This window comes from Polistes fuscatus, unplaced genomic scaffold, assembly GCF_010416935.1.
Source record: "Polistes fuscatus isolate 324 unplaced genomic scaffold, CU_Pfus_HIC Scaffold7, whole genome shotgun sequence".
Taxonomy (NCBI): Eukaryota; Metazoa; Arthropoda; class Insecta; order Hymenoptera; family Vespidae; genus Polistes; species Polistes fuscatus.
This window is the reverse complement of record NW_025113151.1, coordinates 8,084,336-8,109,631: the sequence shown is the minus strand read 5'-3', so window position 1 is coordinate 8,109,631 and position 25,296 is coordinate 8,084,336. Positions and strand designations below refer to the sequence as shown.

The 25,296-nt window shown below is 29.2% G+C and overlaps 3 protein-coding genes across 8 annotated transcripts in view; 2 read left to right on the top strand and 1 right to left on the bottom strand.

Moving 5' to 3' along the window:
• Nucleotides 1-369: 369 nt before the first annotated feature.
• On the top strand, nucleotides 370-2,552 carry LOC122524239 (histone acetyltransferase Tip60-like). 2 transcript variants are annotated; one of them, XM_043646383.1, is made up of 5 exons: nucleotides 370-488; nucleotides 593-650; nucleotides 728-796; nucleotides 872-1,952; nucleotides 2,040-2,552. In XM_043646383.1, the coding sequence occupies exons 1-5, from the start codon at nucleotides 444-446 to the stop codon at nucleotides 2,146-2,148; spliced, it is 1,362 nt and encodes a 453-aa protein (XP_043502318.1). In that variant the 5' UTR covers nucleotides 370-443; the 3' UTR covers nucleotides 2,149-2,552. The 2 variants fall into 2 exon arrangements, with proteins under 2 accessions (XP_043502318.1, XP_043502319.1); XM_043646384.1 differs by having other exon boundaries at nucleotides 379-488; nucleotides 593-654.
• An 89-nt stretch (nucleotides 2,553-2,641) lies between these two features.
• LOC122524240 (histone acetyltransferase Tip60-like) lies at nucleotides 2,642-5,516 on the top strand. 3 transcript variants are annotated; one of them, XM_043646385.1, is made up of 5 exons: nucleotides 2,642-3,051; nucleotides 3,161-3,218; nucleotides 3,553-3,621; nucleotides 3,694-4,777; nucleotides 4,867-5,516. In XM_043646385.1, exons 1-5 carry the CDS (start codon nucleotides 3,007-3,009, stop codon nucleotides 4,958-4,960), a joined length of 1,350 nt encoding a protein of 449 aa, XP_043502320.1. In that variant the 5' UTR covers nucleotides 2,642-3,006; the 3' UTR covers nucleotides 4,961-5,516. The 3 variants fall into 3 exon arrangements, with proteins under 3 accessions (XP_043502320.1, XP_043502322.1, XP_043502323.1); XM_043646387.1 differs by having other exon boundaries at nucleotides 4,853-5,516; XM_043646388.1 differs by having other exon boundaries at nucleotides 3,161-3,222.
• Nucleotides 5,517-12,291: 6,775 nt separating this feature from the next.
• The window catches only part of LOC122524237, an 87,698-nt gene continuing 74,693 nt past the window's right edge, over nucleotides 12,292-25,296 (bottom strand). For 2 of the 3 annotated variants that reach the window (XM_043646380.1, XM_043646382.1), the window contains exons 10-21: nucleotides 20,613-20,715; nucleotides 19,739-19,911; nucleotides 17,139-17,589; nucleotides 16,257-16,653; nucleotides 15,914-16,163; nucleotides 15,638-15,809; nucleotides 15,321-15,560; nucleotides 15,002-15,157; nucleotides 13,556-13,710; nucleotides 13,356-13,465; nucleotides 12,743-13,264; nucleotides 12,292-12,530 (exon numbers count right to left, since the gene is read on the bottom strand). In XM_043646380.1, the coding sequence (XP_043502315.1) occupies nucleotides 12,384-12,530; nucleotides 12,743-13,264; nucleotides 13,356-13,465; nucleotides 13,556-13,710; nucleotides 15,002-15,157; nucleotides 15,321-15,560; nucleotides 15,638-15,809; nucleotides 15,914-16,163; nucleotides 16,257-16,653; nucleotides 17,139-17,589; nucleotides 19,739-19,911; nucleotides 20,613-20,715 (2,876 nt within the window). In that variant the 3' untranslated portion in view covers nucleotides 12,292-12,383. The remainder of the gene's footprint in view (nucleotides 12,531-12,742; nucleotides 13,265-13,355; nucleotides 13,466-13,555; nucleotides 13,711-15,001; nucleotides 15,158-15,320; nucleotides 15,561-15,637; nucleotides 15,810-15,913; nucleotides 16,164-16,256; nucleotides 16,654-17,138; nucleotides 17,590-19,738; nucleotides 19,912-20,612; nucleotides 20,716-25,296) is intronic. The other variant, XM_043646381.1, reaches the window with a different exon arrangement.

The window sequence follows — 25,296 nt, the reverse complement described above, 5'->3', positions numbered from 1 at the left end:
TCAAATTTTCCTCCTTGTAATTTTCTTTCTTTTATATGAAATTTCATTTTAAATTCTAGAGTCTCATTTTTTAGATCATGATAGAAAGTTTTCAAGAAAATCGTACGAAAGATCAAATTTTCGTCAACTTTCCAATTTCATTTCCTAACTTTTTTCATTTCTTTACAAATCATGAATTATAAACATACCGGTTGCATATACCGTACTATGTAAATTAGATACCGACGACAGTGTCATCTTCCGTTCATTTTAGGAACTAATTCGTATATTTTGTCCATTTTTAACCAATAGAAATTCAACAATAGAAACAAGACTGAATTTGGTACTATGTATTGCCTTCTATACTTACTTCGTAAGCTTAGAGGTTTATTGTTTTCATGGTGTTGCATACGATATTTGAACTAAGTTTTGTGTAGTAAAAAGTTTTGTGAATTTTCAATAAAATGATCGAGGAACACGACGAACAGGAGACGATATGCGATTCTGTAGTAAGTTTCCATAAATTTCTAGTATATAATTTAATAAAATACCCGATGTTATTTTGTGAAAAAACTTTAAAACAAATCACGCTATATTCTAACCTCACTTACAGAATTCACTTGTGGAAGGCTGCCGTTTGTCAGTCAAAATGCATGGAACAGACGATTGGCGTGAGTTAGTTGATCATTTAAAAACATTTCATTTAATTAATTATTTAATTAATATTTCATATATTTACCATTTGTAGCCCTTGCTGAAATCATCAGTATAAAGGAAGTGCATGGAGTCAAGTGTTATTATGTACATTATGTCGATTGTAAGTAGTTTTCCTTTAAGAAAAATAATAATAGTCCACAATAATAATAGGTTTACATTGACAATAATGTTTCAGTTAATAAACGACTAGATGAGTGGGTGACAGAAGATTGTTTGGATACAAGAAAGGTTCAGTATCCTAGGAGAGATGGAACGGCTCCAGGAACCGAAGCAGCAACCCCAAAAAAACAAGTGCAAAGTAGACCTCCTAGTCCTAGTAGTGTTAGTAGTGAACCAGTGAACGGTAATGCTGTTTTACAAGCAGCGTTACAAAAGAAAATGTCTAGAAAGAGGAAAGCTACGTTCTTAGAAAACGAAGATTCTCAAGATGGTCCTCCTCAAACAGCAGGTCCAAGACCTACCGGTTCTTTAGTCGCTCATCATCATGATGATGTTGTTACACGAATGAAAAATGTTGAACTTATTGAACTAGGTCGTCATAGGATAAAACCTTGGTATTTCAGTCCGTACCCGCAAGAAATGGTGAATCTTCCATGTATATATATTTGTGAATTTTGCTTGAAGTATAGGAAAAGTAGAAAGTGTTTGGAGAGGCATCTATCCAAGTGTAATTTATGTCATCCTCCGGGAAATGAAATATATCGAAAAGGGTCTATTTCATTTTTTGAAATCGATGGTAGAAAAAACAAAAACTATGCGCAAAATTTATGTCTATTAGCTAAATTGTTTCTTGATCATAAAACATTGTATTACGATACAGACCCTTTTCTATTTTACGTTATGACTGACTTCGATACTAGAGGTTTCCACATAGTTGGATATTTTTCTAAAGAAAAAGAATCTACAGAGGATCACAACGTTGCCTGTATTCTTACTCTGCCACCGTATCAAAGAAAAGGTTATGGAAAATTGTTAATCGAATTTTCCTATGAACTTTCCAAATTCGAGGGTAAAACTGGATCACCTGAAAAGCCGTTATCCGATTTGGGTTTGCTGTCTTATCGAAGTTATTGGGCACATACAATACTTGATATATTATTGAATATAAAACCTGTTGTGGAAAATGAGAAACCGCAAATAACAATAAGTGAGATTTGTGAATTAACGTCTATCAAAAAGGAAGATGTGATATCGACTTTACAAAATTTAAATTTAATTAACTATTACAAAGGACAATATATTGTAACATTGAACAGGTAAGTTTAAGGATATAAGCCAAAAGTTTAATCTATTTCTAAGAGTTAGTTTAGTCTTTTAACTGTGACTATTTTTTTTTTTAACAGAGAAATAATCGAACAACATTCAGCATCAATGGAAAAACGCCAAGTCAAAATAGATTCTAAGTGTCTTCATTGGACGCCAAAAGATTGGAGTATTAGACCTAAATGGTGAAATGATTTGAAAGATGATCATATAAACCTATTGATTCATTTTATTTTAGAATTATTTTCAGAAATTCTGAAAGTAATAATGTATGATTTTTAACCATACTAAAATGTATGTAATTATATGATCTTATGGTCTGGTATTTTAAAGACTTTTAGTAGTCCTTGACATGAACCATAGTGGTTTAATTATTCTCTAAATTAAGTAGATCATATTATTAACAGCGTTGAACATGTAATTAATAGGTTCTATGTAAAACAGTATTTGTTTTACTTAATTGATAGCAATCTTTTAATACAAGGAAAATTTTTTAACTAAATTATGTCTATACAACTTTATGGTTGTTTGTACATAGACTGGAACAATACTTTAAATTTGTAGAATTTGAAAATAAATATGATTTTATAAAATTTGTTTATTTTTATATCTATTTATTTATTTTCAAATTTATTAATACGTGTATTTTCCAGAACAAATGTAACCTACAAAACATTCTTGTATTCAATGCAATAATTTATGTATATGTATATATATACATAAATTTAATAATAACTTCATATATCTTGCATTTTTATTGTGAAATTTAACTTGTAAATATGTACACTGTATATATCATGGATGAGGAAACTAAGATGGCGACCTCAGTATTAGGTTGTCATATTATTTGAACTAATTCAACTATTTCGTCCGATTTCAACCAATATAAATAGATCTAAATATTCTAGTACAATTAACTTTCTATGTCCTCTTACTATTTAAAGAAATTAATCGTGTAAGCGGTGTGAACTCGTGTAAATGTATAGTTTCGTAGGAGCTTAAAACAGAGAATAGTGTTGGATTAAATCTTGTTAAATTTCAATTAAAATGATTGAAGAACACAACGAGCATGAAACAATATACGACTCTGTGGTACGTACATTAAAAAATTAGTTAATTATAAAAATTAATGAAATTCTCTAACAAATAAGGTTAAAACTCTGTTTTCCTGTGCATAACAATGTCCTAACCTTAATTTCAGAATTCACTCGTGGAAGGTTGTCGTTTACCAGTCAAAATGCATGGAACCGACGATTGGCGTGAGTTAGTTTATTATTAAATTGCTTTTATCAATTTAAATTATCATTATTTTTTAAAAATTATTGTTAAATTTTATTATATTTGACATATATTATTATGACACGAACAAAGATTAGTTTAAACTACATCTACATCATAATCAATGATAATTTTATTTAAAACACATACTTATATACTCATATTATTTAAAACATTTTTATATAGATAATGCGATTAAACATTTGATTAAGTATAGGAATTATATCTTCAATATTTTAAGATTATATTTACGTTACATAGTGATATCATTCCATCAAACATTCTATACAATGATAGTGATTTTATTATTCGCAGCCCTAGCTGAAATTATCAGTGTTAAGGATATACACAGTATCAGGTGTTATTACGTGCATTATGTTGATTGTAAGTAGTATTCATAAATGAAGCTAATATCTTTTTAGCGTGAACTAGTTTACATTGAAAATAATGTTCCAGTTAATAAGCGATTAGATGAGTGGGTTACTGAGGATTGTTTGGACACTAGAAAAGTTCAGTATCCTCAACGAGATGGAAACACCGCTCCCGGAACAGGAGCAGGTACTCCTAAAAAGCAAGTGCAAAGCAGACCTCCTAGTCCTAGTAGTATTAGTAATAAACCGGTGAATGGTAATGCTATATTACAAGCAGCATTACAAAAGAAAATGTCTAAGAAGAGAAAGTCAACGTTTTTAGAGAATGAGGATTCTCAAGACGGTCCACTTCAAACAACAGGTCCAAGACCTACCGGTTCTTTAGTCGCTCATCAACAGGATGACGTTGTTACACGGATGAAAAATGTTGAACTGATAGAATTAGGTCGTCATAGGATAAAACCTTGGTATTTCAGTCCATACCCGCAAGAAATGGTGAATCTTCCATGTATATATATTTGTGAATTCTGCTTGAAGTATAGGAAAAGTAGAAAGTGTTTGGAGAGGCATTTGGTGAAGTGCAACTTACGTCATCCACCGGGAAATGAAATCTATCGAAAGGGGTCTATTTCGTTTTTTGAAATCGATGGTAGAAAAAACAAAAACTATGCGCAAAATTTATGTCTATTAGCTAAATTATTTCTCGATCATAAGACATTGTATTACGACACTGACCCTTTTCTGTTTTACGTTATGACTGACTTTGATAACAGAGGCTTTCATATTGTTGGATATTTTTCTAAAGAAAAGGAGTCACCGGAGGATCACAACGTTGCCTGTATTCTTACACTGCCACCATACCAAAGAAAAGGATATGGAAAATTATTAATCGAATTTTCCTATGAACTCTCCAAATTCGAGGGTAAAACTGGATCACCTGAAAAGCCATTATCTGATTTGGGTTTGCTATCATATAGAAGTTATTGGACGCATACGATACTTGATATATTATTAAATATTAAACCCGTAGTCGATAATGAAAAACCACAAATAACGATAAGTGAAATCTGTGATTTAACTTCTATCAAAAAGGAAGATGTGATATCGACGTTACAAAATTTGAATCTAATTAACTACTACAAAGGACAATATATCATAACGTTGAATAGGTAATTGAAGGAATTGGGCAGAAAGTTAGTTAATAACAGAATGTCGAATTTCCTTCGGTCTCCATATTGATGTAGATCTTTATTCACAGGGAAATTATTGATCAACACTCGTCGGCAATGAAAAAACGCCAAGTTCGGATAGATCCAAAGTGTCTGTATTGGACTGAAGGATTGGAGTGTTAGGGATTAATAATTAATTAATAATGTATGATTTTAAAAAATAGCTAGAGAAGCCGATGTTAATTATGTTATGAAATTTTTTTCAGGAATTCTCGAAGTATGATTTGAAACTGACTAATTGTACATAATATTTTACATGTAAGATCTTATGATCTGGCATTTTTCAAATTTGAACCATAATGGTTTAATTATATTCATTCATTTAGTCAAACAAATTGTACTAATGGGAAATTATATATAAATTATTATGATAAGTGAGTTTTGTATGAAACAACATTTACACTGTGCATACTAACTCATTAGTAATGGCAACGTTTTTTATACGATGGGTATAATTAAAAAGAAAAAAAAATAAGAATCAATCTAAGTCTTTGCGATTGTTTTGTTTGTACAAAGACTTAGATGATAATTTGGGATTTTGTAGAGATGTAAATAAACGAAATATTTTATAAAATTCGCACAATTCCAAGAGCACGATTAAAACGCAACAAAAATGCCAATTGGAATCTGACAAGAATAAATTAATTTAAAAAATGAAAATAATACTGTAACAACGAAACGAATTTTCATGAAAATATTTTTTTTTTTCAACGCAATCAGCGAGACATCATATATGTATATATATTTTTATATTCAACAGTAACATCACAGTAGCTTCATATACATTACAATCTCGTCATGATTTCTTCATTCACGCGTACAATTTTTACCACGCAAGCGTGTCACGGCGAGTTCAAAGAATCACTACAAATAATGAAAGTTTTATTATTTTTTTTAATGTTCGCATTTCTGTTTAAATTACACAATGCATCGATAGAATATAAATGAAAGGACGATTTAAATAATTACACATCTAATATATTGTGCGATTAGATCAATTAGCACAATTATTATATTTCTTTTCTTTTTATTTATTTTTTTTCATACAAATATCGATCATCTTTCTTTTTTTTTTCTTTCATTTTCTCTCTTCAAGGTAAATGCATCCAATTTATTTACATCGAGTTATTGATGAATGTGAATATTAATCGGCTGTTTAATCTTTTATTTTTTGTTTTTTTTTCTTTTTTCATTTAGAAACGATTTATTAACAGAAAAATGTTTTTTTCGATATTTCTTTCTTTTCGTGTTATTTTCTATTCAATATGGAAGATCAAGCTTATGTATGTACATGGAATAAGAAGATCAGGTTAATACAATGAGAAGGCAATTTCTCGAAATTTGTTATAGAAACAGTTTAATGAGAGCACATCACGATAAATGCGATGAAATAACGTGTTAATCGATAAACCATTTTTCAATAAAACAATCATCTCGGAAGAATTACGAGAGCCTCACCGACTCTTATAATCTGTTACGATAGATCAGTATAGCTATTTATTTTATTTTATATTACTTATTTTCTTTTATTCTTTTTAGTTTCGAGACGCAAACTTAAGAATATCTTCTTAATCATGATAAATTGTTTATTCTAAACGATATCGATCGATCCGTTTCTTTTCCCTTTTTTTTTTCTTATCAAAGACACTAATGTCGAAGCAATATTTTATTATCAAGTCACAATTAAACGAATTATCTCATTATTAGTTGAATTAATGATAAATAATTGAAATTTTGATCATTGTTAAAATAATGTTTTATTTCTATTATTTTATTATATATTAAAAATAAATTATATATATATATATATAATTTAAATGATGTGTGAGGTGAAAATGAGTCTATTAATTTGTTGATCAATGATTTGTATCCACAAAATTATTAGTTAACGTGCGAATAATAATTAACATTTATAATTTTTATTTGTAAACATTGTAAATCATTGGCGAATCATTTATTCGTAGGTTCAACAAATATTAATTTCTCAATTACGACAAGAACTTCAATTATTGATCATTGATTTAATCAATAACATAAATAATTAATTTAATCGTTATTCAAATAAAACATTGCGATAAATTAGAATAATACTATCTAAAATCAACGATTTCATTTTTAACACCGAACACACTTTTCGAAGTTGTCGAAATTTACGTATATACGTGATCGATCGATCATTCTCCTGTTCATTTACGTGATATATAATACATACGAGAGAAAGATGTATCGATTAATCGATCGATCACATAAAACGTACGAGTACACATTTCGCGGCTAGTTTAACAACAACAGCAGCAGCAACAACAACAACAACAACAATAATAATGATGATGATGATGGAAAATTCAATGGCAGCAGCAATCGTTTTGATAAGGACAGAGATTAATTTAGTTTAGTTTAGTTAGTAAATTATTTAGTTAATTAATTAATTAATTAGTTAACTAATTATAACAATGAAAAAACGTGAACGATAATCATGATAATTATCAACAACACATACGCGGCGCACTACGAATATTTAAAAGAAAAAAGAAAATGGTTACGACACATCGGCGCCATCTTGATTTCACATTTTCACGAAAGAAAGATTTCAATGCTTTGAGAGACACAATTCTCTTTTTTTTTTATTTTTATAATTCGCATACTATTAGAACAAAATTTTTAACTTTTTTGTTTTTTAATTTTGTTTATCTTCGACTCTAAGATACAAACATAATTCACAATTAATCTCTAGATACTCGCCGCAGTTCGCCAACGTGGTACTTATACGTGTTAATTTGAAATCAAATTATGTTTTCTTTTATTTTAATTAATTCATCTATATATAGATATATATATATATATATACATACGTATATGCATGTATGTATGTATGCATGCTCGTTTATATGTATATATATATATATCATTTCTTGCGTTACGTGTGCGTGCTTAGACGCGCGCGCGCGTTATGTAATATCTCATTATATTTCATATGGTTTTTTCTCGCTCGTACGTTTCTGTACGTTATATCTTTTTTTTTATTTATTTTTCTTTTCAATGCAGTAATTTTCTAGTTTTTTTTCTCTTCATTAAATGTAATGTATACATATACATATGTATATATGCATCTGTGTGAGTACACGTACAGTTTGAACAGTAGGCGGCAATGGCTGGACAGAATAGCGCTCGACAAATTGAATTTATCGATCGATAGGTCGATCGATTATCGCTCTTTCGTCTGTTTTTTTTTTTGTTAATCTCTTACACGCACACGTATATTACAACCATACATACAATTGTACACATTTGCATTTACTCGTGTATCCTTTCTTGTAATTATTATATTATTTTTGTTGTTCAAACACACACACATACACGCATGTTTCTTTTTTGTTTATTGTTTTGTTCATTCTTTCTCTCTCTCTCTCTCTCTCTCTTTTTTTTTTTCTCTTTTTTTCTTTTAAATTTGTATCGAACTATAATTTGAGAGCGTCGTCGAGTTTAGTTAAACGGAGGTCGCTTTTTGTACATTACCGTGTTCACGCGGTGAACGTGGAGAGGAAAAAGTGAATACATACACAACAGGCGTACATTTGTACTGATTTGATATTCGCATACGTTCAGGTACAAGTCCGCTCCTGTCAGACGACGCTATGCACAGAAATTTGTTCAAAAATCATCAAGATTTATATAAGGATTATATATATATATTCGTCTTTAATTAATAATTTATCTTTCTTTTTTCTTTTTTTTTTTACTCGAATTTTCAATAATAATTCTTCATTTAAAAATTAACAAATAGATATCTTACAATTAGTAATTACAAAATTACTAATAATAGGAAAGTAAATTATAATAATATATAGAAGAAACAATTATTTACATAGACGAATTGAAACAATAACAAAATTTCACTAATAAAATTAGTAAAACATGTATAATTGATTAAAAATTACTTATCAGGGAATAAAGAAATAACAGAGAATAATTTTTCTCGAAACATTTAACATAACATAAGCGAGAATGATCGATTAGTAGAAAGTAACAAAATTCTGTCCTCGTCGATCTTCGCATTCGCTAAACCAAATCCATTTTCTATGATCGATTGAATATCTCGCGATGGTTTAGTTGATGAAATTTTAATGATAATAATGAAGTTGAAATGGATTTTTTTCAAAGTTTTTCTCTTCCGAGTGAGAAAAACTAAAGAGCGTACATACACACGTGTCGAATGATTGATCGACACGACACGACACGAATGATTGATTACGATTTTTTTTTTCTTTCTTTTCTGTTCTTTTTTTTCTTTTTCTTCTCTTTTTAGTTAATTTTTATTTCGCTCTTTTCACGATCGTATGCTAAAACGTCTATGTTTATGCACTGGTTTTAAAGTAGAATTTCGAAATCCTTTAATCTTAGTTCACTCTCGCAAAAATTTCATTAATTTATTTCTAAAACAAAACAGAATGAAAAAAAAGAAAAAAATAATTGTGCAAATCTTCTTTGTTGCGTTTACGAGCATAAAAGATAGATAACGGTATTGATAGAAAAAAAAAAGATTCTCGAAAATGACACATTTATTTAATTAATAATTAATTAATATTATTATTAATATAGAAAAAAAATTGTGATCAAATAGAATCAGAAGATAAAAGTTCTCTATGCGTTTTATTTTATTTTCGTCAAAAATATTTTTGTAAAGATATTTAAATAAATGAATAGAAAAATGGAAAAAAGAAAAAAGCAGAAAAATAAATTGATGGGAGTATATAGTTAGGTAAAAGAAAATTTCGAAAATCTAGTTTTGTCCAGCCGTTTGCCCGAACAATAAGACACTTAACAGTTTTGGCAATTCCTCGCTTCTGCCTTCGAAGGAATCGATGAATTATCCTTTATTTTTATTTTTTTTTCATTACCATAATTATTATTAGTATCATTATTTTATTCATTATTTAGTATTTATTATTAATATTATTATTATTATTATTATTATTATTATTATTATTTTTATTGTTATTTATTATTCTCTTATTAGATTTTAATTTTCATTATTATATATTATATGTATGTGTATATATATTTCTTTGAATGAAACATCGGCGTTATTATCGTTCCAAGTATAACAAAACCACAATGTGTTTCAAAGAGGTGTATGTGCGTTTTCATATGTGTATATGTATGTGATCGTGATATATCATCGTCGCTTTGAAAATATCAGGGTCCATTTTTTGTTCGTGATTAAACGACGAACGGATCTCGTACAAAATATTTTTTTACCATTTCTCGTTTTTTATTTTTATTTTTATTTATTTATTTTTTTTTTCATATGCTCGAGAATTTCGACTCTCTCTTTCTTTCTCTTTCTAATTTCATCAATTTTATTTTCATGTATCGTTAAATGACACGTTATATTCTATCTCTCTCTCTCCATTTTTCTCTTTCGATTTTGTTAATACAGTTATTTTTAATAAAACTTAGGAAACAGGCTGGATGATACGAACGGATTCAAATTCGTATGATATGCTTTCGTGATCAGGATTTTATAGTTCAGGATTTTTCTCGATCAAATCTTTCTAATTGTTATTAATTATTCTTTATCTCATTTAATCGTGAGAATTCAATTAACGGAATTAAATTTAATTCATGACGAGATTATATACGTGCGTGCGTGTATTTTATTATTTCTATTATAATTATTTAATTATTATTATAATTATCATTATAGTTATTAATATTATTATTATTATTATTATTATTATTATTTATTTAGTTATTTTTATTTATTTATTCGTGTGTAAACATACGATTCTGTGTATACCATCGTCGCACTTAAATATGAATTCACTCTTCCAGCCTGTCCCCGCGAATTTTATTTATTTATTTATTTATTTATTTATTTATTTATTTATTTATCTTTTTTTTTTTTTAGAGAATCGTCATCTTTTTTTAGAGTATTGAAGATACAAAATCTACGATAGAAAACAGAACAGACTTTAAATATTTCTTTATCTTTTTGGTTATATTTTCATTTTTTTTTTCTTCCTTTTTCTTTTGTCAATTATTTGTTTCATCCCACATTTAACATCAACGCGTTTACCGTTATTGTTATTAACTATTCTTTATTAGTATTGATCTTATGTCGTTTTCTTTTTTAATTATATTATTATTATTAATATTATTATTATTATTATTATTATTATTATTTCTGTATTTGGTTTCAGCGTTATTATTATTTGCTGCAATCATTCCTTAATTATAATAATTCTTGGCGTTCACCAATAAATTAATTCTTCATATTAATTAATTATAAATATTATCAATAGAGTGTTTCTCTATTATACAGATTGTCATGTTCAGCATTTGATTCAATAGCAACCGATCTCGAATACGATGCATTTCATCATAGCGCTTATCAAGTCAACATTTTTTATTACACTTTTTTTTTTATGATCTTCCAAATATTAGGATCCACATACTTCTTTCCAATTTCCAAAGAAAAAATTCTTATTGGCCAGGTGATCATCTTCGTGCATTTATGAATGTGCCAGAACAGTATATATTTATACATGTATGTATGTATGTATGTATGTATGTATGTGTATTAAATATACAATGTACTTTAACTCCTAACTAATTTCGGGAGAGTCAGGATCTTTCGATAAGATATATTCTCATTCATTTCAGCACATTTTTTTCCCCACTACCTCCTTTTTTCTTTTCTATTTTTTCTTTTCTTTCCCCCCCCCATTCATATATATTTATCTATATTTTATTTTATTGATTTAGTCATTAATCGTTTTAAATAAATCCTTTACATGTTATTTTAGTTTTTTTATTCATCCAAGTATTATTCTCTTCGTCTAAATTCATCTATCTATCTATCTATTTATCTATCTATCTATCTATGTATTTACCTATCTACCCCTTTCTTTCTTTCTCACAAACGATAGTTTGAAAATAAAGACGAAGGAATGATCGAAACGTTTTTTTCAAACGTTTTTTCAAATTATTTCTCGACACACAGATCTTCGTTAATTTCTCTCACTAACTAAGTTTATGCACTTTAGATCGTACGTGCGCATTGTGAAATATTGATTATCGTATAAGATATACGATAAACATATGGCACGTATATATGTATGTATATATACATTGATCGTAATAATAATTAATTTTCGTATTTTGATACTCTCTTTAGTTACATGGTAGACGATGTGCGAGCTTATTCGATTTCAGATAATCAATCAGAACACTTGTCAGACAGTTGGCTGAGGTATAATTAGTAACTCCTACGCATCAAGTTGCATGATAGCGTGTTTCTAATCATAAGTTACCCCAGAAGAGAAAGCTCACCATTCCTTTAATATTATACAAGCCTGTCAGCTTCATATCGAATCATACATATTATATTTTATATATATATATATATATGTATCTTTATCTTTCTCTCTCTCTCTGTTTCTCTTTCTCTCTGTCTGATTTCTGAAATAGCAATTTATTTGAGTAAATCCTCAGTAAATCTGTCACGACGTCGCTCGCTCGAGGATCTACCACGAGCCCTGGGCTAATAATCAAAACTTTCTTGGTTCTGAACATTCTCTTGATAAGCTTCTAAGTAACTGTCGACATTACGATAGATTCCTGAATTAGCTTGGATCATTAAAGTCTTTAAGATCAATTCATTATCTATAGCTTTCGATGGTAGGACGATCTAAAAATAACATTAACATTACTTTTTCAAAAGTTTCAGTTCAATATTTAGGGTAATCGTTTCTATTATGGAGCATTGTAACAATTTGATCTTTTTTCAATCATAATTTGCATGTTTGTTGTCGAGTTTTTGAAATCATGCGTTTTCCATATTAGAAACAATATTACGATATTTGTTTTTATATTTATTTATTGAATTATTGAATTACTTACCCTTACTAATTCTTGAGGAGGTATTCCGTACAAATTAATATCATTGCAAAGTCTCTCCATGATGCATTTAAATTCAAATTTAGGATCAAGTTTAGCCGATTTAGTTTTGATCCTATGATTAGCCCATTTCAGCATAGCCTCGAATTTTTTGATCTCAGCTACCTCGGGACGGCTAGACATTATCATTTGAACCATCGACTCGCTCAAAGTTAAAAAGTCTGGATTTTGAAATAGTTGAGATGCTCTTGTTCTTACGAATGCTTTAATCATATCCATCAAATCGTTAGCCGATGTATAACGCCAATAATAATTTTCAAGGGCGCACAACATCTCGCATACTATCTCGATACGAAGATATTGCTTAGCGTGATGGAAACAAGCTTGAAGAAGTTCGGGCAAATCAAAGTGTTCAGCTGCACATATCAGACCTGGTATGTTGCTACAGGTCAAGGGACACGAACCGGTCTGCAGATAGTCCAATAAAGTTCCAAACGTTTCTGGATCGAACTCGATCACGTCGAACTATTATACATTATATAAATAATGTGAAAAAATAGACTATCTCCCAAAAAGAAGAAGGAAGAAAAAATATTTTCAAAATTAATTGATATACCTCAGTTTGAGCAAGTTTAGCACGATCAACTTTTTGTGCATCAGCATAAACGCTTAATCTCGGGACAGCTAAATATTCAGCAGTCTTATCCTTATCCTTTGCATCTTTATCTAAAAAAAAAAAAAACGAATAAATGTTTAAACGACGCATGCGGTTTTGCGAAAAATTATATTAAATTAATCAACACAAATTCTACTCACTACTGCAATCCTGCGAACTAGCCCATCGTTTACGATCTTCACTTTGTAAAGTATTACCTCCATGTTTTCTGATACTCCTTCCCCAGCCGGCAGTGATTGTTCCCAGTCTCGAGATAGCACGTTTAACCATCGGTGATGAGGGCACACTTTTGGGCCTAAACAGATTAGAACCAGTATCTCACAGAATACGATAAAGCGGCACCTCGGGGTACGGATCGGAGTTTGTTAAAAGGTAGGATTAAGGATTTATATTATTTCAAGGACATGATTTATCTGGACAATCGATAAATGCCAATTTTTTTCCTGTATTATATTTTCCCTTTATGATATAATGAGTTGCAAAAAATTCTGCATGCCGTTACAAACACGTCTCTACGTTATTGTTATTACTTTATTATTAAAATTAAAAGAAGACAAAAAAAATATACACATATATATAGATAAAATACGTAGATAAGAGTAAGGATAGTTGTGCAAAAGAAAAATATCGCATAAGACTGCAGGTTTTCTTTTTTTCTTTTTTTTTCCATAAAAAATTTAGAGCGTCCATTGGTTGATTTATAAAAGTAGTAGTAGCAGCAGATACACCGGCGGACCGCAAACGATACTGCTTTTGTGCAATTGCTTCATATCGACGACGACGACGATGACGATTAAAAAAAAAAAATGCATGCGACACAAAATTGAAAAATACGTTTCAATATACCATTTGCAAAATTGTCTTTCGTTTTATAATAGATTCATTAAAAAATATAATAATAATAAAATGATACGGACTAAACATGCGGTGCTTTAAGGATAGGAGACATGGATGTGCCGTGAATACATTTAATAATAATAATTATATAAATATATATTTTTATATATAATAAATATATTGTATATAAAAAGAGCATTCGACATTAAAAATGCAGGCATTAGTCTCATCATCCGAAAATATTCCAAATAAATTCATTTGTATTTTGTTTTCTTTTTAATACTTATTTATTTGCTTTTTTTTTCTTTTTATCTTGTAAATATCCAATCTTTCTCCTTTTTTTTTTGTTTTTGTACCAATCGAGAATAAGAATTGCACGTGCATAGAAAATAATCCAATTAGGAATTCTTATCTTAATCGAGCATATTGAAAATTAGAAAGATTTGGAAAAAAAAATTTGAGAAAAAATAATAAGAGATTGAAATGTGAAGAAAATTTTGTTTCTATTTTATTATTAGCTTACCTAATTACTGCACAGAAATAAATAGATAGATAGATAGATATAGTTAGATAGATAGATAGGTAGATAGATAGATAGATAAACAGATAGATAGAGATAGTACATACATGAATTCCATTTTCTTTCGTTTATCTTCCATTTTCATATCGATTTTCAATAATATGAAACTATGCCCGCGAGATTATAAGCGCAACGATAAATAATATTAATATATTTTACTATAACGTACCTAGGACTTTCCATGTCTGGAACTTGTAGGAAATTAGAACTCTTTGGTTTTTGTGGACTTAGCAAAGTTGGTGCTGGTCTTGCTAACAATTCGGCAACTGGCACTTGAGGACTTCCAAAACCTGCTTGGATTCCGTATAACATTTCTTGAAATACCCTGAAATTATCAAGAAAATCTCTTAATCATTATATTGATTTAATTTTATTTTATATATATATATATAATATTAATATTATTTTATATTAATATTATTTTAACTAAATTTGTTTGTGTTAGTACAAAAGAAATATTATAAATATATAATAATATATTTAATTACCTGCTTCTAACAGCTAAGATAGCTCGAACACCAAGAAATCGGACCTTTTGTTTGTGTTGACCAGGTACAAGGAAAGATACGTCAAACAGATTGGCATTCAACGAGACATTGTCAGCATTATTTAAGAATACTTTGGTAAAATCTTTAGCTAGTTGATCATAGTCCTCAAATTTATCACGAACAGAATCCAATAATGGCGAGAATGGTCTCATATGTCCAATCGGTCTCCAAGATCCTCGTCTGAATCAATAAAATCAAATCATCACGCAATCCACAATCCACGTAATTCATAATATATCATAAAAAATATTAATTACCTGTACGGTTTTGGAATTTGGCCAGTTTCCGCATGATTGATTAAATTAGTTACGATATCTTCCATCATTTGACTTCTCGTTCTTTCCTGCATTCTTGCAAATTTTGGTGCCGAGTAACTCGCCCTTTCACCGTTTACAATTTTTGTTAAAATCCATTCTCGAAACATAGGACCTAATTTTGTTTTGGGGAATTGAATATATATTTAACAACATCAAAATATAATTTGGAAAAATTATTATAAAATATTTGTCCGTCGATGAAAATAATGAACTAACTTTTTTCAAAGACACTCTGTTCCCATAGATAAGGTTTGTAAGCTCCAACTTCATCCCTGGTGACTACAGACACTTCATATTTGGTAATCTCTTTCTGAGGGCTTTTAGTTTGCGCGGCAGGACTCACACGAACCAGGATGAACGTGTGCAAAAAGTGTGACTTTATACAAGCAGGATTGAATCTCGTTTTATCAGCTTCCAAAAATACAACGCAGACTATGTCGTTGCCAATGTGTCTTTTCCTTTGTAGCTATTATTTTTTAATAATAATAATAATTATTATTATTAACATATTTATCAAACTAATATTTTATTTATCAATGAAACGAAAATATTTTCGTACCTTTTGCGTGTCGTGTTTTTCGTAAGGTAAAAGGGTCGACACGTGGAACATGATTTCAATGCCTCGCCAATTAGTATAGACGGAATTAAATCCAGTTAAATTATGAACGGTATCAAGACCACCTTTGTACTTGTCAAATCCCTTTAACTTGACCTTATCACCTAGAATCTGAAGAAATTCTTCGAACAATGGTGAATTCTCGTTGTTGTCCAGTATCTCCTCTTCTGTGCACTGTTCCTCTTTCACATATATCACTCCAACTTTAACCTCGGACTTGATGAAAGCTTGATCGAGCTTGAGAAGTTCCTCTGGGGTGTCCGGCAATTGACCAAGTGTCAACGGTGGATTGATGTTTACCTCTTTACCAAGACTACGTACTACTTCTTCACGATTGTACCTAGAAACGAGAAATATCGGTGTGTCCTTGACACGTTTCTTTCGAATCTCTAGAGGAAAAATAAATCAAGCAAAAGAAAGAAAAAAAAAAGAAAGTAGAAAAGAAAGAAGGAAAAATCGAGTAAAATTGTTTTAAGAAAACTTTACCTTCGAAGTATTCTCAACTTGTATTAATAAAGTTAGCCAATTTGATGAACTTCGTAATTTAAAGTGAAAATAAAAAAATTAAAAAAGTATATCTACGCTTTTACTTACGTGCACGCGCGTGTATCGTTGTTGATGACGTAATCGATTAAGAATATAATGAAATTTTCTTATAACACAAATAGGATTTAACTCAATGGTCGAGCTTTTTTCAGAGATGAAATTTGTATCCAAAATTTATGATTTTAATTAGTCCGATATTTTCCGATTAACCCCAACACATGCATCATCCATCTAATCTCGTTACTAACTAAGTAATTAGCTAATTTATTTAGTAATTACCGATCAGCGAAGACACAACTGGCTGGTATAAGTCCATGTACCGTATAACTGATAGCCCTAACGAGTATCCTAAATTGATCCCGTCCATTGAGGGTCTCTTGTTTGATGCTGAGTATCACCGGTCCAAGATCTTCATCGTTCGTAAAATAATTCCAATGTTCGGATGCGTAAAAATATTTCTCATAAGTTTCTTGCTCGACCGATGTCAACTCGAAACATTGATATTTCTCCCATTGTTCTTCGATAGCTGTTTTCTTTCTGGAAACGTCGTTCGACTCGAATTCTCTTTCTTCGGACAAAGAAAATTGATAGTCATCGATTTCATCAGGATCTAAACCATCCCTGTCATTTCTTTCGTTGCTAAGATCGGTGGTGATCTGTTGTCTGGAACATTCGATCCAATATCCCGGTGCTGGGATAAAGTTGTGCGGATATTCTTGACAGAATTCATCTAAAAAAAGGAATTTGACAATTTTTTATTATAATACAAAAAAGAAAAAATAGAAATAAAACAAACAAACAAAAACGATTGAGAAATCTTCGCAAATTTTTATCGTTCGATAAAATGAAAACGAGTTGACAATTTTTGGAATAATTTAAATCAATCAATTGACTAATAATAATTGGCAATTTTTTGTTTATCATAAAATATATTAGAAACAACTTGTTTACATTTTAATTGTTAATTATTTTATATTTGATATCTCTCGATATTCTTTTGGTTTTATCAACATTAAATTGTATCTTCTAAAGAAAAAGTAACTGCAAAAAAGAAAAATAAAGAAGAAAAAACAATTTCGAACGTGCCTCGTCGATATGCATAAACGCATAATACACACATACACAAATATACGTACATAGGGACGTAAAATTACATTTAATTTTAATCAACGTGACGAATTTATCCTCACGTAGCTCGTTCGAAGAGCTACGGGATGAAAATCGTGTTTATGATTTCATCAAATCGTGGAACCTCGGCTGAGAGCAATTGGATCTCGGTACCAATGGGATGAAATTTATTTCGAAAGAAAATTAATAAATAAACAGAGAAAGAGAGAGAGAGGAAAAGAGAGAAAAAGAGAGATAAGAAGAGGTGTTCAGTAACACAACTAGAAGAAGGAAAGAAAAAAAGTAAAGAAAGAAAGAGAAAGAAAATCATTACAATTGGAAAAAGATGAGATAAGAATTTTTGAAGTACAACAAGTAATACGAGTTGCAAAGCAAAAATTTAATACGGTTCGAAACAATTTTAAAAAGAGAAAGAGAAAAAAAAAGAAAGAGAGACAGAGACACAGAGAGAAAGAGAGAGAGAGAGAGAGAGAAAGATAGAAAGAGATAGGAAGAAAGATAGAACGATTTTGATTTCTCTTCAGTTGGCCAAGATGATTCTCTTCCACTTAGAAACGTATTCAAGGATAATGTCTTAGCATTTCTTCTCTCATTGTTAGTATCCTTTAACAATTTGTCATTTCCATCTTCTCTAAATTCTTCTTTTAAGTTCTCTCACACAAAGCATCTCAATATCCTTAGTTTCGTAACTTTCCTTTCCTTTTCTTTCCTTTCCTTTCCTTTGATTGTTGACGATAACGCAGTCGACCCACTGTAAGGTGGAACACCAAGCTGTTTCGAAACAGGGCTTGGTATTCTGACTTAGAGTGAGCCGCCTGCGTTGCCATTTTTTGGCTCCTGATTTCATAATGATCCTTTTATTAGCGTCCTTCCTCCATATAATAATTACTTTTGCTCATTAGTAATTAACTATCCCCTATTCTGTATATTCTTTCTTTTTTTCCTTTTATTTTGCATTCTTTTCGTTGGAGATTTTAACCAAAATAAAGTAATCTCTTCGTGTTTAAAATTGATTATGGGGTCGTCATGGTCTTATTTATTATCGTGTAATTTAATCACTCTCTCTCTCTCTCTCTCTCTCTTTTTTTTTTGTTAATGGAAATAAAAAGTAGATTTTTAAAAATTCTTAAAAATAAAATTAATTTATGTATACGCGTGTATGTTTGTGTTAAGGCGAGATAGTTTATGGATGTGTATACGTGAATATGTGTTTTCTTAAATAATCGCGTGTAATCCGAAGTAGGAGAAACCACCTGTAGCTATGCACTACATACACATACACGCTTATAAAAGTTCTTATATGTATATATATACGTGTATATTATATATGTGTTATATATGTATGTATATGTTCAGCTTTCTAAGCGACCCTTTGAATCGTTACAAAGCCGACTTTGCGTTAAGAGAGAGAAAGAGAGAGAGAGAGAGTGAGTGATAGAAATAGAAAAAGTCAGATAGAAAAGAAAACTCGAAAGAAAAAGAACATATGAACTAGTTTCATCAAAATTTTCTAAACAAACGTTAATGTTAACAATTCGTCGATCGATCGAAGAGATTTTTACATTTATATTTGTTTCATACGTATTTAAATTTGTTCACGTATGTTCGTAAAGATTTGTTCAAAAAAAACAATTGTATGAAAATATTTTTTATTATATATTTTGTTTATTAAGATTCTATTTTGGATTTAATGAACTAATCGTTAAATGTAATTAATATATATATATGTGTATGAAAGATAATATTCATACCTGAACAGGCTTGGGATGGTAAAAGAAATATCAAAGTATTTGATGATTTTCTTCTGGCAACCGCGTTGCCTAAACTATGTGGTTTGAAGCTGCGCAACAGCTGCATGAAGTCCGAGCACTCCATCAGCGCCACGTCAGCAAAATGCAGATCGCAAAGTATCTGATTTTTGAACCTACGAAAAACAATCAAGAAAATATAAACGATAATTATCCTTCCCCGAAAAAAAAGTACTAAAAAATAATCATTACATCTATTTCCATTTATTTATCCAACGAGAAAAATAAAATGAACCGTTAACTAACATCTGCTACATTACTTTTTGGTCTTAACAAAAAAGAAAGAATAAAGAAACGTGTCTACGTCTTGGAAAAGAAAAAGATATTTCGTTCCAAGGACCTTTAACCCTTTTCACTATAACAATGTGGGAGACTCATAATATGCTTTATGATCCAAACATGAGAAAGCTCCCATGCATTAAATCATGGTACAAGGGTATGTATTAAATCATAGTACAAAAATGTATTTGATTTATTAACCTGTGGAAAACAACGACAAAAATCACTGCAATTATTTATTCCAAATAATAAAAAAAAATACTATTAACATTTATTTATTTTTCTCGGTCAACCAACAAAAATTAGAAATAAAAAGAAACACGCATTAATCTTAATTATTAATAAAAAAAGAAATTATCCAAAGATCATATGCATATATTTTGTAAGAAAAAAAAGAAAGAATCCCTTGCGAGAAAAATTACTTCGATCTTGATATCCCAACAGAGATATCTATCCGTATATTTATATAAATATATACCCATAGGAATTCTTACCCAATGGTATTATCTAAACCAATAAAAAAATATTAGATACTAACCGCCTCGCCCTTTTCTGATTGATTCCCGTCAGATTGGCGCCGCAACTGTTACATTTTAAGCACTCCTCGTGGTAGTGGTTGTTGTCGTATAGCGACGACGGTTCTTGAAACAATAAAACAAACAATTAGATAAATAGATATCTATGAAGGAGCAGTCTTAAAAGAAAGAAAGTAAGAAAAAGAAAAACAGAGACTGCTAAAACTAACGTACATACACACACACACACACACACACACAGATAGAGAGTACATCCAAGTACTCTTAAAACTTCGACCTCTTAGGCCCCAAATACCTAAACCTTTTTTCCTTTATTCGTGTTTTTACTTAACGACCCTTCAACGAGCTCGTGTCGTCTAAGGGTGTGGCACGAACTTTCCTTGTCCTTTTTTTTTTCTTTCTCTCTCTCTCTCTCTCCTTCTCTCTTTCTCTTCGTCTGTCTTCCTTTTTTTCTTTTTCTTTTTATCTTGTTCGTGACACTACCAAGGGAGTCATAAAGAATTCCAGCACGTGCCAGGTCAAGAATTCTGATGTGCCAATGCAGACGAGTCGTCTCGACTAGTCGAGTCTATAGAATCCCGTTAAATTCTTCCTATTATTTTTTTTATCGATACTTTCCAATTTTTAACGATACTTCATTATAATATTATATTTTTTTAATAACTGTGTTCATTCAAATGGTATGTTGTGTTAGATAATACATCAATTTGTTTTCTTACGTTTATTAACTACGATTGGTTTATTAATTTCATGCGAGTTTTATGCAATTTTTTTCAATAAAATTTATTCATTTTGTTTTCGAGAGAATGCAATTATCATTGAATTAACATATATACTGGTAGATTGGTCGATATAGTTATTTCGGACTCTCATTATTATTTTGAATTTAAATGAATAATATTAAGAGATTGTTTTCTTATTTTTTTTTTTTTTTATTATTGAAAAATCCAACCTAATATATGACTATCGAAAATAATATTAAAAGTCACTAATCAAATATTAAATAATATTTCCTATTATTTGTGTATTCGATTAAAAAGTACTATAAATCTCGACGATATTTATCGACTAATCCAATAAAATGATCCGCTTGATTCCGTGCCTGGAAATTAAAAAAGAGATAGAAAGAAGGATTTGAAAAAGAGAAAGAAAAAAAAAAATAAATCCATTTGACTACAAAATCAACTTAACAGTTAACAATATTAAATCCCCCTTCTAGAACAAACTTTTCAGTTAGATTGTAAAGTGGATTTCCATGTGTCTGACTTAACGTAGCCTATTCTACTTCAATACTCTACTACACTACTATACAAGCACTCTACCAGTAAGTAGAAACATTGCTTTTAGGTCAGACGAGGTACACGAATTTCGAGGCTAATCTCGTTTTCGATTCAAACAAAAAGCACTTTCCGATAACAATTTTGATTCTACACATACAAACACACACACATACACACAGATATATATAAATAATACAAATACATAACATTTGTTCAAAAAAAAAGCTTCATCGTATTTTTATATTATTTTTATTCTTAATTCTTTCTCGTTAATTTTTTTGTTTCCTTTTAAATTTCTTTTCCTTTTCTTTCTTTCTTAATATTCACTTACAAATTCTAGATATTGTAAAAATCTAATACGCGTGATTGGAATTTGAATGAGATCGTCAATCTTATAACCAAATGACGTTCGTTTGATAAATATTCGCTACCTTATTCATTATATATTCTATTCCATGGGTAATAACACGCCCACGTACTTCGCAATGGCGATTCAAGCTTATCGGTAATTCAACTTCATCTTTTCCAGCCCGTTCCATTCCTCTCTCTCTCGTCATCATCCTCCACCATCTTTTCGACTTCTTTTTCCTTTGCTTCTTCTCATTTATATTCTTATTCTCTTCTACCGTATACCCACATACACGTATACAAAAAAAGGATGTCTTATCTTGGCTTAGGTATTTTAACGTTCACCCTCTTACATATATATATGTATTCTAATGTGATTAGTAAGCTATTTTTATAACCTTCTTCTTCTTTTCCTTCTTCTTAACGGTGGTCCCTTTTTCTTTTTTATAGCTTTTATTATCCTAAATTTGAATTTTTATCATTCTTTTTATTTTTTTTCTAATACTTTTTTCTTTCTTATTTAAGTTATTATTATTATTATATGTTTGACTCAATGTAATCTATATTAATGCACTACTTCTATAAGCGCCTTACCAGTAAGTAGTAACATCGCTTTTAGGTCAGACAAAGCACACGAATTTCGAAACTAATATCGTACTTTTATTTTATTGATATTTTATTAATAATTATGTAATGTGTTAAAAGTATTATATAATTTTTATAACCTTCTTTTTCTCCTTCTTCATTTACTTCTTAATGTTTTATTTTTTTATTTATATATATATATATATTGTTTTATCTTGAATTTTCATCTTTTTTTTATTTCGAATTTTTTTCTTATTCTACTTTTTTTATTATTTAAATTTTAGGAGTTTAGAGTACTATATACGTAATACATAGTACCCCCCCCCACCCTATATATTTTTTAGTAAATGTATTTTTCATCATAATACATTATATATATGTAGCGTTTTATGACGGTAGAGAGAGAAAGAAAGAAAACTTCAAAATATTTTATTCAAATAAAATGTTCCTTCTGAAATTACATTGTTTAATAATAGATTGTACGATATAAGTACTAATACATTTTATTAGTTTTTATATTATAATTCATATAATATTATGTAGAGTACATAATTTTTGTATTCTAGACACGTACAAACATACGTGTACTACATAATAAATTTATAATATTTTTTAAATTAAATTATAATACAATAAATTGTGTATTTAACAAAAGAGTATAACAATATTAAACATTTATTTTTTAAAAAACAACGTGATAAAAAATATTAATCATAACTGACTATTTATTTTTATTATCAATGAAATAATCTTATCTTTTATTTCTCTTTTAACCTATAGAAACATATATATACATAAAAATCCTTTGGTAGTTTCAGAATAGAATGAAAAAAGGATTTAAAACAGTGTTTTGCGAAAGTACCTAGTGAAATACATACAACATAGTTTATGAATATTCAGTAAGATCGTTCATAGTCCTACTACGCCCGGTTATGTCGACATCTCTGATGGCTCGTTCTAAATTCAAAATGTAATTACACGTAGATATCAAATGTGAGACCACAATTGTATATATGTGTGTGTGTGTGTGAGTGGTTGTGTGCACGCGAGTTTTATTCATTTAAATATATATCAACATAGATGTGCATAGATACACATATCTATAGATAGTTTTATAGTACTATAAAACAAAAGAAGTAACTTTTACAATTATTATTATGATTCATTGATCGAAATATACAATCTTCCTATTTTTTATTTAACAAAAATATATTTCGAGATACTTTCTTTTTAATAATAGATTAATTAAAATCGATTAAATGAATTTTGTTTTCATAGGAAATATTTTTCAAAGGTATTATTATACATCCAATTTTATTATGGTTAATAAAAAAAATTCAACATTAATTAATTTCAATAGATTATCGTAACATAAAACGATTGTACAATTCGTATTATTATTATTATTATTATTATTATTATTATTATTTTCTTGTTGCAAATGAATATAATTCTTCTCGCGAAAATACGTTAAATTAGAAGATATAAATGTAGGAATATTTTACGGAAGGTATTATAGTTGGATAGATATTTCTCACGTTTCGAGGACAGCAGAGATAAAGGTACGAAATCAGTTCTACGGAAATTAATAACGAAGACGCGGGCCATTGTCCGAGAAATATATGAAGCGAGTTAGAATTTGCGAATGGCTTGACATAGAATTTATCGAGAGCTAATGAAATTCCTGAAATCGTAGTTTTCCAACGAGTGATGATGGAAAATGATGACGTTCACTTTTCTTCATTTGATCTTACAGAAGGATATGGTATTAATTAAATTATATAAAGATTCGTGTAATAATAATTAATTAAATCATATTTATCAAAATTAATTAGGTTGTATATATTATAAATAATCTTTATACGGTTATAGAAAATATATATATGAAATTTCATTATTTTTATTATTTGAAATGTTTAATAAAGTTCTATAGGAAATTATTGAATTAATTATTAAGGAATGTATATGGAATCTATTAATATAAATATATTTATTTAGAATTTAATTTTAATATTAAATATATATCTATATTATAGGAAATTTTTTAATTAATTATCAAAAAATATATATAAAATTTATTAATTTTCATTTTGATAAAAATTATATTTCGCGTTTAATAGAGTTATGAGAAAATATTCATTTAATCGTGTTAGATACATCAAATGAAGAATACGATCAAATCATCGTTTCTAACATAAGAATTAAGATTTTATTAGCATCTCTCTTTCTTTTTCTCCATCATTTATTCTATATATAATCTTTCTTCTATCATCATCATATTCTCACGAACATTACATTAGATTTAACGATCGTTCAACACCTGGCACTACCTTTTCCCAATAATCTAACTTCATCGTCGAAGTAAGAATTATCGACAATATTAGATATCGTGACTTATATGCATAATCAAGAATGATTAAATCGAATAATCGTCCAATTAAAAGAGACCATAAGACTGGATCGATATGAAAAA